This window comes from Bactrocera neohumeralis, chromosome 2, assembly GCF_024586455.1.
Source record: "Bactrocera neohumeralis isolate Rockhampton chromosome 2, APGP_CSIRO_Bneo_wtdbg2-racon-allhic-juicebox.fasta_v2, whole genome shotgun sequence".
In the NCBI taxonomy this organism is placed as follows: domain Eukaryota; kingdom Metazoa; phylum Arthropoda; class Insecta; order Diptera; family Tephritidae; genus Bactrocera; species Bactrocera neohumeralis.
The window spans coordinates 39,806,967-39,821,863 of NC_065919.1; the positions used below are offsets into that span (position 1 = coordinate 39,806,967).

General features: G+C 36.0%; 1 protein-coding gene across 3 annotated transcripts in view; it reads right to left on the minus strand.

The window, feature by feature from the left end:
* Positions 1–3,412: 3,412 nt before the first annotated feature.
* Positions 3,413–14,897, minus strand: part of LOC126751139 (uncharacterized) — a 37,689-nt gene continuing 26,204 nt past the window's right edge. For all 3 annotated transcript variants that reach the window (XM_050461145.1, XM_050461146.1, XM_050461147.1), the window contains exons 2-6: positions 10,844–11,144; positions 8,503–10,766; positions 7,193–8,406; positions 7,022–7,123; positions 3,413–4,266 (exon numbers count right to left, since the gene is read on the minus strand). In XM_050461145.1, coding sequence (XP_050317102.1) covers positions 3,962–4,266; positions 7,022–7,123; positions 7,193–8,406; positions 8,503–10,766; positions 10,844–10,969 — 4,011 coding nt within the window. In that variant the 5' untranslated portion in view covers positions 10,970–11,144 and the 3' untranslated portion in view covers positions 3,413–3,961. The remainder of the gene's footprint in view (positions 4,267–7,021; positions 7,124–7,192; positions 8,407–8,502; positions 10,767–10,843; positions 11,145–14,897) is intronic.

Sequence of the window (14,897 nt, forward strand, 5' to 3'; positions counted from 1 at the left end):
GCTGGTCAGTTGTCTCCGAGCACCTGGAAAGTCAAGACAAACATATTCGGGCGACGTGTTTCTGTGAGTGGTGCAAGTCGAAAATGCAGCGTTCGTTAGAGCAGAGGTACGCGATTAAATCCTGTGTGAAACTCGGTAAATCTGCGACAGAGACCATTGATATGAACAAGCAGGCTTACCCAGATATTGCTTTAGCAATAAGTGATGTGTTAGAGGCAATCTTCCGAATGGCACATGCCGGCGGCTCCTCGCCCAAAAAAGGGAAGAATGGGCAAATCCAAAGTGAAAATGATGTTCATTGTCTTTTCTGACATCAAATGCATTGTTCACCATGAATTTGATCCTCCTGAACAAACCGTCAACGCCAAGTCTTACGTTCCTCAAGAGTCTCCGGCAAGACATCGCAGCCAATTGGAAGTTGCACCACGACAACGCCCCGGCTCACACCGTCTTTCTTGTGAACAGCTACGCCCAACATGTGACCGGACTTTTTTTGTTTCCTTGCCTGAAAAGGCCGATGAAAGGCAAGCATTTTGAGACGACAGAGGGCATGCACCTCGGCTTTCAAAGTTTTTAAAGAATTGTCACGATTGGTTCAATAAATTTTTGTGAATCGACTCAGCCCTATTACTTTCCGGACAAACCCTGTATAATGAGGCAACATTTTCCGCTAGAAGTTTTACATAATTCTACCATCCTTTTAACCTTTATATGTATCTTTAAGTTTCCCTTTCTCAATCGGCCACAATTTAATAATTAATAAAAAATATTTATGTTTTGGTTTTTTGTTTATTTTTATTTTCTAAAAAATTCTTTTTTTCTTCAGATTATTCAGTTTTTGTTAAAAATTTTATTTTAATCGTACAAAAATAAATCACAAATGCAGAAATTACGAAAGAAAGTTACATAATATGTAATTTAAGAATGTATGCGTGCATTTAAATGTGAACACAAATTTGACACTTTATGTTGCAGCATACGGCATACAAGTCGTATGTAACGATTTCTTTCGCTATTAACTACATACATAAAGAGCTCATTCTTCCGATGTAATTTACATACCTCGTTAATTTTTACTGTTGTTTTGCTTGTATATCTCGGTTTACTTTTGATGCAGCAATAATTTCATTTATATAGTATTAAATAAAAATAGCTGTTATTATTTCTATATACTATTCATTTACAAGTATGGTAGGTATATATGGATATATACATATATGCAAATCTGTATGCATGCATGAACTTATATGTATGTGTAATTCAATGCGGTTAAATTACATATTCTTATATAATGTCTAGAAAATAAGTTTTTATTAAGTTTATGTTAATAAAAGCTATGTTATAACAAAATATTGATTAAAGTAAAAAATATATGTAGTGTATAACAAATTTTGTTCGATATTTCCGGAGTTACGGTTCATTTTTATACGTGTTTTTTCATTCTTTGCTTGAAAATATTTTAGGTTCTCATTCAGATATACAAGATTTCATCTTTAATTTCTAGAGGGTTTTTGTTGTATACTAATTGATACACATATACATGCACATGTACGAGTAAAAGTCGATTTTCAACATTACTTCAGTGTATAGTACAGGACATTTAACTGACTATGTGTTGGTTGTCGTACGATTGCAATGAGCAGGAGACCATCTTCTGACATTCTACTGTTAAAGCAGCCTTCCGTTTGCTTACACATTTCGTAGCTAAGTAATGAGCTCGGTAACCGATAAACGCACTCTTTATTCACACCTTTTCCATCCCAGCTGGTAGGCAATTTAGATTTTGTATTTATATACTTATAAATACATAGGATTATATATATTTACATATATGTATATGCGAAAGTGTGCGTTCACATGTGATAAATGTGTGCATGATGAATAATGAAAAGATGAGCGTAATTGTATAAATATAGAAATTAGTTAAAATGCACTTACATATGTATGTACATATTATAATACTCGAGCGTAGATGACAAATGAGATGAGAGTTAATGATTGAACGAAGTGTGAATAGATGAAAATATACAAGTTAAGGGCTAAATATATTGTACAGCTAAATACAAATTTATTTATGGCTGAGAAAACGTTTTTTTTTTTTTTGTTTTATGTTTTAGTTTTTTTTTTTTGGTTACACAGAATATTTTTTGTAGAGATAAGGGATACTAAACGCATACCAAAAACAGACGAAACAACACACAGGTGCCAAATGTTCTATATATGTATACAATTATATAGAATTTACATACTTAGATGCAGCAAAAAAAATTGGCATTATATTTATATGTATATGTACATACATATAAATGTAAAGATATTTATTGCTAGTTCGCATTTTTGCATTCGAGAATGCAATAAAATTAATATTTATGTTCTGAAAGGACGTACAACACACATCATAAAAGTATCTTCTCCACATGTTACATTCACATTTTTTACCTTCAATTTCAGCATGATTTGTTATTTTACAATTAACTAAAGCCATTTGTCACTAAACCACAATATATATAAATAAATTCAAATTTCAATCAATTGAAAGAAACATTACGAAGAAACCCAAAAATACATATAAAATAAAAGTGTATAAAGCATTAGCTTAAAGTAGTTATAATTATGTTTGTAGTATAATTTATATATATAATACAATGCGTGGTTGCCCAAGAGGTTATCGGTTACAATAACACCTTCCAACGTTTTATCAGCAGATATTTTTGAATTTCAGTCCAACACATTTTGGTTTCCAAGCCTTAAAGTGCCGTAGTGACACCTTAGCAGGCATTAAAAATAATAAATTGCAATCTAAGTAGAAAACCCTACTTGCATAATTCCCTCTTCCCTTCGCTCGATTGTAATGTGTCTTAAATTTATCAATTTACATTTCTTTCAAAGAATTTAGTGCTACTTGAAGTTAAACGCACTTTGTTAGTCATTATTAGTCTACAATTTTAGGAAACAATGAACGAATGTCAAGCAACGTCATTGGACGATAAGAAAGGAGCAGTGTTCTTTAAAAAATATAATACAACAAATTTATAGCTTTAACATTCCATAGTGAATAAAGCAAATAAAAAGAAAACCACTGAAAATTATGATTAATATACAAATAATTTTATTTTTTTTTTTTTGTTTTTGCTGACTTGACATTCGTTCATTTTTCATAATAAGCAATATGTATGTTCGTGAATTTACGATAATACATATCGCTCCGTCCAGCAAACGAAAATTTCAGTTCCCGTGCAGCATACCCTCATCCTACTACTATCTATTGTTTGCTTAGGTTTCTTCAATGTTTACAGATTTTCATAAATTAAAACTTATATTTATATACCGTTTACACAATCATATTAATACCGTAATTATTCATTCAGTAAAACGTTTCTCAGCTTTTTTGAAATAAATATTTACATACATATTTCATGGTCTTTGATTTCAGTTGTTATTCCATTCTTTATATAAAACTTTTTTTAAGTATGCTATTTATCAAGGTTCAAACACAACTTGTAATAAGGTAACATTGTCACTTTAGAACGATGTTTTACTTTGCAGACATATAGCAGTTATAATTATATATGTATTCATTGGTTAAAATTATTTTATTATACATGAATTTTATTAATATTTATAATAGTTATCAAGGATTTCAAAACATTCCAACAGTTCGCGAATAAAGTCAAGTAAAAATGCAAAACTAGATCTAAATTTCTTAATGTTTGTATATAATTAGTACAATTTAAATTGAATAAAAGTGCGAAATAGTAAAATGTTCTCAAATCCTATTCTTCTATCAAATATCTTACTACGTTTTTGTTTTATTTTTAATTTTTTGCGGTTTCTTCATTTTTTTGTTTTGTATTAATGTTTGCTTTATCTTTACCTTTTTATACATTCTAATATTTCTTTATTCATATTCATAAAGTAGGTAGTCTCCATTGACGCACTATCCACTACTCCGCCTCATCATTTACGTTTGTACAAGACCGCGTATATCAGCAATATTGCTTGAATTTAAGCTTCCACCACCTCCTCCTACACTGTTGCTACCACTATCAATAAATAGCGTTGACGTGTCAATACCAGACGTAGCATCTGGTGAATGCATCATGCCCATTTTGCTACACATAGCATCGGTATCAGCTAAGATCTCATCATCATCAGGAAATTCTCCTAAAAAATCAATATCCGAGCCAATGGTCTGTTGTAGACTCTTTAGATGTTTATCAGCCAATTCAAGAGCTCGCTCAACTTCTTCGCGTTCTTCTTGGTGTACTAAAAAATATGTATAAGAAAATATTTGCTTAACTTCAGAGAAAAGGTGTATACCTGAGACCTAACAAGTTTATAAAGAAAAAGATTGATAATGAAGGATTGCAAATTAAATTTCTTAAAGCAAAAATTAAATTTCATGAGCTTTGCATTCGGCTGACCGGCTGAATGACGGGAAAAACTTATTCTTGTTATGCTTACTAGACGAAATGTCCTCATTCCGCATTAACATGGTAAATTCGGTCCGGTGAATAAATCCTCCTGCAACATGCAGTCTAGCGGACATATACTCGAGATAAATTAATTATATAGATATTGATTTCGCCGGAATTCCTGGTCCATTCTGGTATCGTAGAGCTGAATTATTAAAAGTTTATTTATCCTGAAAATTCCAAAATCCTGGTGCGACAAAACTAAAGCTTACGTATCCCTTATTTTTCAATACAGCTGCAAATCGGCGGGGCATGAACTCAATTAATTTATTTAATGTGTCGTCTGAGACGCTTTTCCATGCTTCTTTTACTTGAATGAATAAAGCGATGTTTATTTTTACAATTTTCACGTCTAATTTTTCGATCTACAATTTCTCATAGGTTCTCTATGGGATTTAGATCAGGTGATTGTACCGGTCACTTCAAAACCTTAATCCTCTAATAAACAAATCACAAATGGCAGTGTGTTTCGCGTCATTGTCAATTAGGAGTTATTTCTTCTTCAGTATGAGGCAATATAATATTCTTAAAAGTATTTTTCATGACTTGAAAAACAACCCCCCACTGCCTCCGCCGTGTTTCAGTGTCCCTGTTCTATGACGTGGATAGAGGCGATATCCCTTCGGGCTGCGTACCAACTTGAACTCGTCTAACTTATTTATGTGCATCCGTGCGAATTGCAGTCGCGCCAGTCTTTTCTTTAAAGAAATGTACGGAGTTTTTAGACAGTTTGACGAATAGACCTTTGTAATTGGCTTGCCATAGATGTTGCAGATATAAAGGGTTATGGGGATGTTCGAGTCTCAATCACTGCGGCAATATTGCAAAGCATCATGTTCGACGCAAAAATGTAGCGACTTTTGCTAATGTCAAACGTTCGAGCAACTCAAATTTTGACATTTCTTGCGCGCAAAAGTGACAAAATCGGCATCAACAAAATTTATGATGGAAAAAATGAGGCAAGCGAAATCGCTCTTTATTTTTGTTTATAACTAATTATTATCATTAATTGTGTTTCACCGGACATCCGAAAATGTGATAAATATATATCTGGAGGATAAAATCGAATGGTTTTAAAGAAGTTTTCCGATTTCACTATTGCCCTCTTCTTTAAAATTTTGGTCATAAGCCCCTATTTTTTATTTTCCGAATGATTGAATTTAATTATTGTATACCCCAGATGGTATGAGAGGGCTTTATGGGTTTCGGGGTAAAAATTGGACTATGTGCATGGCACCGCCCATTTTTAGGTGAAACTATATATCTCGGGATCCGCCGAACCGATTTCGACTAAATTTAGTCCGGGCATTCTCTTCACATTCCTATGTCAGAGTACCAAAATGGTCGATATCGGACTACAACCACGCCTACTTCCCATATGACACAATTTTAAGCTCCATTTGATTCATTTGCTTTTCAGTACACAAGTCAAGAAGCAATTAATATAACGGGATAAAACTTTGCACGCAAAATGCTTTTAGAGTAGGTGGCATACCACTAAACATCGCCCAAATCCAACCAAAACTGTTCAAGCCACTAGATACCGAATTTGTGGACCCCAGTATCTACAGTTGCCTTTTGACATCGGTCATTGTATGGAATAAATAATTGAAATTCAGAGAGAATCTTTTCTTGATAATATTATATCTTTTTAGCGAAAATGGATTGAATCGGGTCTATACTTCCCTGAGCCAACATACTTATACCTACTATAATGATTTTTGAACTTCTGGATGACTTTATCTTTTACTCATAATAGAGTACCTTTGTGCCTAAAATATATAAAATTGAACGGAAACTTGACATAGCCCAATATAACAAGATATAATATCCAGGTGACTTTACTGCATATGATTAGTGATTGTATGTGAGGTACCTTATTGAAACTTAGGGAAACATTTTTTTAGTATGTGGCACGTTAATAGTATGTGTTACTGGCAAAAAATATATAAAATCGGGTCAATACTACCCCCAACTCCCATATTTTCATGACGAAATTTCCCAAATTTGATTCTTGCATGTTTCAAGAGTATAAAAAACAAACATACAGGTTAAGCTGATAAAAGCATTTTAAAAAGAAATCGCTGTATGTATGATGTTATTTCAAATAAAATGAGTGCAACTCTTTTGGGCGCCTGTTTTTAAAAGGACATATCTTCCACGTCTTCCAATGTCCCAAACTAAAGGAAAATGGACAGATTGGATTGAAAAATATTTGGGATTTTGAAAAATTCAACGAAGAATTGTAAAGTATTTTGTAATAACAAATAGTAAATATTATTCATTCACTGATCGAGTTAAAGCAAGAAGTGAAGTTACCGTCAACCAACGCTTGCCGGACAAATTTATTTTATTTTGACCGATATTCGAGCCTAACACACTTAATAATATTTTACCTAATTAAAAAGAACTCTGCCCTGGCTATATGGAATATTCATAGTAAAATATCAAATATTATTTGCGGCATGTGTTTATACTAAGTAATTAAAAAAAGCAGAAAACTCAGCAATATCTAAACTAGAGTATTTTAACAATTTTTGATTTACCTGCTGTAAATAGCTCATTGAATGCATCCTCTGGTAGGGCACTAAGAACATTTGCTAGATCATGTTCCTCTAGCAAGCGTGTATCTCCCAACGGTATGTCGTCTGCGCAAAAATGTTGAACACAAAATATTGCTAACTATTTTCATAGAATTCCTATACAATTTGACTCACCTGCATCATTGGGACCCACCATCAGCTCAGTCTCACTCAATCCGCCTAAACCGGTATCCTCAGAACTGGCATAGGCTGAACTGTTCTCACAAACACTTAGCAATTCTTGACGGAACAGTTCCTCTGTTGATGAGGGCAATGAGGATGATGAGCCCAGCGCCGATGTGAAGTTAGAGTCACAATTTGAGCTCAAGTAATTATAATTGTTGTTTATACTACTGTTGCTATACGCAGTGAGACTGTTGCTATTTTCATTATTATTGTTGTTGTTACTACTAACTGCAACAGAGAACTGTGCAACTAGTTGGTTAATTTCATGTGGCTTCAAATTATGAGCCATAACATTTTCGGTGCCTCCCAGAGTTGCAACGCTATCGCGGCTGCTTGTGCTGAAGTTAAGCATACGTTTTGACGCCGAACCCACCGTCAAAGTGCTGCTAACGATTGGCGCATTGTGTCCGCTGAGCGGTGCCAAAGCGGGCATAGCTATTTGGGTTTGATTTTTAACACTTATGTTCGAGGAAATATAATGCGGCTGGGAATTGGAGGATTGCGAGTTACTTGCAATCGATTCCAGTGAGGTGGTGCTACCCTTTCGTTGCAACACTGCTGAAGTCAATTGCATTGGAGCTATTGTTGCAGACACAACAGGACCAGATGGCGCTCCATTAGCTCCTATTTTACGCTGACGCTTTTGTGGTCGACCGACTGTATTGGACCCCGGGGTATTGGGAGCTTTGCGTTTACGCGTGGTTGTCGCTTTCATATTGACGCATTTCTTGTTCTTGCCAACTGTACCAGTGCTATGTAGGTTAGGCTGCATATGTGTCTGTTGCTGTCGCTGCTGCTGTTTATGCTGATGCTGAATTTGTTGAAGTTGTCGCAACAAATCACCGGCATCACAGTCCAGAGAAGATTGAGTCATTGCAGTAGCTACAGTTGCCGTGGTCAATTTATGACTCCCAACTCGCTGTTGATCTTGCACGACACGATTATAGGCATCACATTTGCGCGCATGCTCTACACAAAGTGGCAGATCGTGCATTATATCAAATACGGGAATTCGGCATTGAGTGTTGTCGGCGAATTTCGCCGTACACGGCAAGAAGATATGCTGCGAGATATTGTCCACAATGTGATCTTCACATTGGGCTGCAATTTCAAGAACGCCTTTACAACAACCAACGGAGTTACAATTCTTTGGAGTGATTATGCTGAAAGGTAAGATGCAAAGTGAAAATTAGACAATTAATCGTATTAAAATGATATTTGATTATAAATAAAAAATAATGCAACATGTGCAGACTTACTCATCTCCACCATGACGGGCGTACTTTCTCAATAAGCGATCGACACACATCAATCGGCGTTTTGCTGCCTGCATCGGCAGTTTTTGCAAGGATTGTGTGGAGAGGAGCTGCATCGCTTGACGCCGCAAAAGCATCTTTCGATGAGAAATTTGGGACTCTCGATCACTTGCCACCTGCAAAATAGCTTCTAAACTGCCAACACCTTTACCAGCTGCAGTAGCAACCACACCAACGCCTTGCACTAACTGTATATCGCGGGTAATAAACATCCAATGTTTTTGGATGCAGTATGGCAGCACTACATCAGAGGCTAGCAAATTTGTATCTGCTTCAATTTCGGCACTAGACATCTTTACTACTGCCACAGCATGGCAATTCCGTTTCTTTTGCGGATTAGTGTTGCTTTCTAGCGAATCATTAGCACTTACCACCATTTGGTTATCATATGTTCGAAACAAAGGTCCTAATTTGTGGCTGCGCTTCTTTGCATAGTGGGGCAAATAGTTTTTGTTTTTCGCCAAAGCCGTTGCCGTTGCAGATGTTTTTCGTTTGGATACATGTTTGGCAGCAGCCGACGGAGTTTTGACTACAGCGTTTATATTGTGTGTATCCGTTACCTTTTGCAGAGTTTTCCCTTCGTCACCAGCGTTTTTACCACCTTCTCCTGGCTTACGTGCAAGTTGAGCAGAAGTTGTAGTATCATATTTCAGCTGTTGTGTCGATGTTGGAGGTGATGGCTTTGCCATGGAAGACATATTTTGCGGCTGTTTATGTGTACCGGCAGGTGGTTGGAGATGAGGAGTGTTGTATATGGGGGCAGGTAGCCTCGAAGTATCTTCGCGCGACGCAATTTGCGCCGGTACGGTGTGCGTGAAAACAATGTCGCGTAACACATGTGGAAAAGGCTGTAGAGTTGACGGCGGCAGAGTTACAGTTTCAGCGGCCGTAGCAGTCGTAGATATTGATTTAGGTTTTGCCTTAGTTGAGCTCGTTTTGTTTATTATTTCAGTTGCTGAGCCCCTTCTATTCACCATTGTGTTGTCGACACTGCTACTTCTGGAACTTACAGTATTGGTCATAGCGTTCGCATTTACAGTGGCACCGAGTTGTGAGTGATGCATTTCACTTGTTTGCGGCTTGCGAAATATAACATTTACTGGAATTTCATTCAAATCGGAATCGGAATGTTGAGGTGGTGTAACCGCCTGAATTGCCTGCAATGGAGGCGGTGCAGAGGGCATAACCATAGGCGACTTGTGCATTTGCGTTTGCAACTGAGATTGTTGAGCCGCATGTGCATGCAAGAGTGCCGGCGTCGGTTGAACAATAACAGTTTTGGCGCCTATGCCACTTAACTGTTGATTCTGCTGCTGTGACAACAAGGGTGTACGGTGTTGATTCAATGCTGTGTCCTGCTCTTGAATATTTTGTTGTACTTGAAACTGTTTTATAGGCTTACCGTTATGAACATTGCCCCCAGAAATGGGTTTCTTTGGCTTCTTAATGCATTCTAACTTTTGTAAATGCTGTGCCAGTGTATTGTGATGAAATTTAGATGGTGGCAATGTTGTCGCTGATACTGTAATCAGAGGGCTAACCATAGCTGTAGCTGCAGCAATAGGTAATGTTACCGAGGTGGGTGTTGGTGCAACCGCAACCGGCGGAGAGGGCAACGAAGCGGGTGATGTCGGTGGGCTAACCACCGCCGACCCCGTATCCAATAGCAATGGCGTTTGCCATAGAGAGGGAGTGTGCTGAAATAGGGGCGGTGGCGATGAGGCTAGCTTCCGCTGCTGCTGTACTTTATAATTTTGTTGCTGTCGCACAGCCTGTGCCAGTTGTTGCTGCTGCTGCGGTCGCACTATGCACACATTCAAAGCTTTCTTATGCTGCTGATGCTGCTTCTGAGATTGCGAATTTGCTGTCTTCACAGTTGAAGGTGAAACCGTTTTTGTCGCGGCCGCTGCTGAAGGCCCATTGTGGCCCGTTGCAGCAGCCAACGTCGATGCCGCCTGCGTTTTTGTATTATTGCCATTCAAGGGTCCCAATGGTAGTTTCTGATTGAATTTTAATTTTGCGTTGGTTGTAACTGTTGGTGTTTGTCGTTTGTTGGTGACTGGTGAGGCGAATGCTAGTGCCGCCGGCGTTGGTGTTTCTATGGTTGGAGCTGCTGCACTTACGGCTGGTGTTGGGGATAAACTTTGTATTGGCGTTGGAGTAGTTGTTATTGCGTGCGCGTCTATGTATACCTTGCTTCGCGATTTCTACACATATATCGAAAACATATTCAATTACCGATAAATGCGATTCTATAAAAAAAATCATTGGGAGCAATAAGCACCTGAGCGTTAAATAAAATGGGTGGCGTGGTTGGCACTGTTTCTGTGAACACATACGGGTCCTGATCTTCAGATAAAACTGACGTTGCTGCTGTTGTAGTGAGTCGTGATACGTGCTGACATGACATGTCCAAAACGACGGAGTCTCCAATATATTTTTCCGTTAGGTCAAGAATAGTCGCAGTTGCCTTTCCTACTTTAGTGTATGCACTTTATTCTTATTAGATAAATACCTCTGCTACGTTTTGCAATTTAAGTATTTTGTGCAATGGTTCATAAGCATACATACAAAAGTACATCTACCTAAAACCAAATAGGAAAGAAATACTTTAGAAAACTTGATTAAATAATATTTTTTAATTTCAATTCCAGTTTATGCACTACTTTCTAAATTTTACTGACTCTATAATTAAGAACTTTTAATATGAAATACATATATGTACTTATATCGTCATCTAAAATGCAAAATGACGTGACAACATTTTCGGAAATTAACAAGGGAAAGAATGAAACACGTAATAAAATGGAACTTGAGTGAAAAAATTTAAATATTGGTTAAAACTGAGTTATATCTGATAGCAGAACCTTAAAATGTTAGACATATGTATGTTTTTATATGTATGTAATTTGAAGTAGTGGATCGTAATCAATGAAACACTTAATTTCGAATTTTTTGATCATACGTTATTTTGCATTTCAGGTGTCGATAGGTACATACATACATACATGTACATAAATATTCATCGTGTGCTGATTAAGACTATTTCAGTGTCGATTACTGTACATACTGACGTAGTACTACAATTTATTATTAAAATAAATTTGAAATATGTAAAAATTATTATATTTCGAATAAGAAATAGAAGTTCTCTTTGAGCGCAGTAAATTTTGTCTGAAACGAAATTTTTCTCTTCAGCAGAGGTTTCCTTGAGTCGTAAATGCAAAAATAATAGCACAATCTGCGAGCTCTTCTCGGAACGCTTCGTTCAGTTTCATTAGAATATGTAGTGAATAGAGAATTGAACTTTTCAAAAAATTATTACGAAAATAGCATACTTTTAACATAAATTATTCAAATCAGTTTTTAGTTTTATCCAATAAGTGCATCGCAATAATTAATTACGTTAGTACATGTCTTGACTTCCACAACTTATAACGGTAAGCTGATGTCGTTATTACGCTTATTTTATTGTTGTTACTCCTTACGATCACATTTTATTTGATTAATCGGAAGTCATGGAAAAAAACATTATTTTAACTGAAACTGTTAAATAAAATAAAAAAATATTCAAAAGGGGTAAAAATTTGCATTGTAGTCTGGAAAAAAGAATAATGATTTTTGATCTACGCAATAAAGACAAAAATCCAACTCAGATTGATAAAGGGGATGTTCGAGCGAGCAAATAACTGCGGCAATATTGCAACCCTGATGTTTTTTTGCAGATACTCAGCTGATACTTATAAAAATATTTTGCGCAGCGTGCAGGTGCATTGAAGAAGTGAAGTTTAAGAAGTCTAAAAAATGAATTTTTAATCAAATTAACAGTGGATAACTTGATGGATAGTAAATGTAGTTTACTTCTTAAATACAAAAAAGCAAGGAAACAAAGTTTTTTGAGTAAAAAAGTGGCTTATGACTGAAATTTTAAAGAAGAGGGCAATAGTGAAATCGCAAAGCTTCTTTAAAACAATTCGATTTTATCCTCCAGATATATTTTTATCACATTTTCGGATGTCCCGTGAAACACAATTAATGATAATAATTAGTTATAAACAAAAATAAAGAGCGATTTCGCTTGCCTCATTTTTCCAACATAAATTTTGTTGATGCCGATTTTGTCACTTTTGCGCGCAAGAATGTCAAACGTTTGACATTTGCAAAAGCTGCTACATTTTTGCGTCGAATATGATGCTTTGGAATATTGCCGCAGTGATTGAGACTCGAACATCCCCAAAGTTATGAATTGTTCGACGAAAATGGTATATAATGCTTGTAGACCATTATTAGAAAAAGTAAGACTGATTCTTTTAAATATTCCCGAAAGATTATGGCTGAAGTAAATGAGGAATTCGAGTTTAGGTGACTTGTACGAAAGCTTCTCAATGATGCTCAGTTGTTTGAACGAAAAATCAAACCATTGCTGTCCAAAAGAAACATAAAAACACGGCTGCACTTTACCAAAGAACATTTAGAAAATGACGTTGAATTTGGAAAAAAAAGTACTTGTGAGCGATGAAACAAAGGTGAATCGCATTGGATCCGATGGCAAACCATTTGTCAATCGCCCCATGTGTAAAGCATATAACTCCAGATACACCACTAAAACCGTTAAGCACAGCGTTGGCAGCGTGATGGTCTGGGGAGCGTTTTCCTGATATGACATTGGACCATTTGTGAGGATAGATGATATAACTGACCAATATTCATACCTCAACATTTTCAAAAATACTATGGAACCACTCGCGTTCGAATTGATGCTTGCGAATTAAATTTGACAGTGATCCAAAGCACGCTGCTAAAAATGTGAATAATTGGCTCACTGCAGAAAATATTGACATTCTGAGCAGAACAGCGCAAATTCCCGATGTAAAACCCATTGAATATTTATGGAGCGATGTTAAAATTCTGATTGCTAAAAAAAAAAGTTCAAAATACTGAAGAATTTTGGACTGGGATCAAGGAATCATGGTACGCAAAGTAGGAGCCAGAAGCTAGTGGACAGTTTGCTCCGAGGATGCTAAGCAATTTTGAAAAATTATTGACACCCTTCAACTAACGTAGTGTGTGTTAAAAGCAATAACACTTAAAACATTTCTAATAAAATTATTTTAAATTATAAGCACATATAGGAGCACCTGGGCATACAAATTAGATTAATGATAATCAGCAGGAAGGATATGATCAAAGATGTTATTGCAGAAGAATAACAAAAACTCTCAAGTACCAAAAATATGTTTCCAATACTTATTGTTATTTTGTACACTTGATTTTGACGCTAGAAATATGAAGTATTTGAGTTTACTGTTCATAACTTTTGTTGCTGTAAGAATTTCATCTCGTTCTTCCATCAATTTGAAGAGTATTAAATACCATTTAAAAATAATATAAATTGATACATTATATAACTTAGCAAAGACTGAAATAAAACAAGCAATGTAATAAACAAATGTTGTTCACTTCCATTTGACGCTGGCTGTACATACTACATATGCACATATGTATATAAAAATAAATTTAATCAACGTTTTCCAATCTACGCATTCATGAATGTAGGTTTCCTTATTAACAACAATTTACATATACAAACATATTGATATTGTATATTCCCAGCATTGAAACTAGTCTGGGGTAAAAATAAAATGTTTCCGAAATAAAATTTGGACCAGTATGGCGCTATAACATGTATGAAAAAAATAACTGACCTGCCTCAAACGCTTGGCGAATCGAACAAACTGTACCAAAGGCTTATATGTACATGTAGGCAACACCTGTCGCGCAACCCTGCGCTAACATATACTCTGACGCATTCGCGATTAGAATCGCAACACTTCTTTCTTTGGTGAAAAAATGCTTCCTTCCGCATCAAAAAACGTTAACTAACTCCTTAGGTTTGTTGTTCAGAATAAAGCTTAGAATATATCCCGCATACACGATTTTATACACAAAAAAATTGACCCGCTCTAACCTGCATACATACCTCCTTGGCTGGCGTTTACAGGGAGACTCTTTTGTCGCTCATTATCGGCAAATTCTCTTTTGGTGTCGCTCTGTGCCTTCACACGAGGGAAAATAGTCCAGCAACTCGAATAGTTTTCCTGTCCTACTTTTCACAAAATTTTCATAAATGTTTATGCGGGTCGGCTAGGCGACACTTAGAACGTGTTGCATAATTCATTTTTATGTTGGTCTCAAATTTTGCTTAAAAGGAATTACCGTGAATGTGCTAGAAGATTATGTATGATACCCACTATTAATATTTTCAAGGCTAAATTTATGACGCGAATTTCATACTCTTTTGGGAAAAAGCCCTCAATTTTGGTACTCCCAGTTTTTTC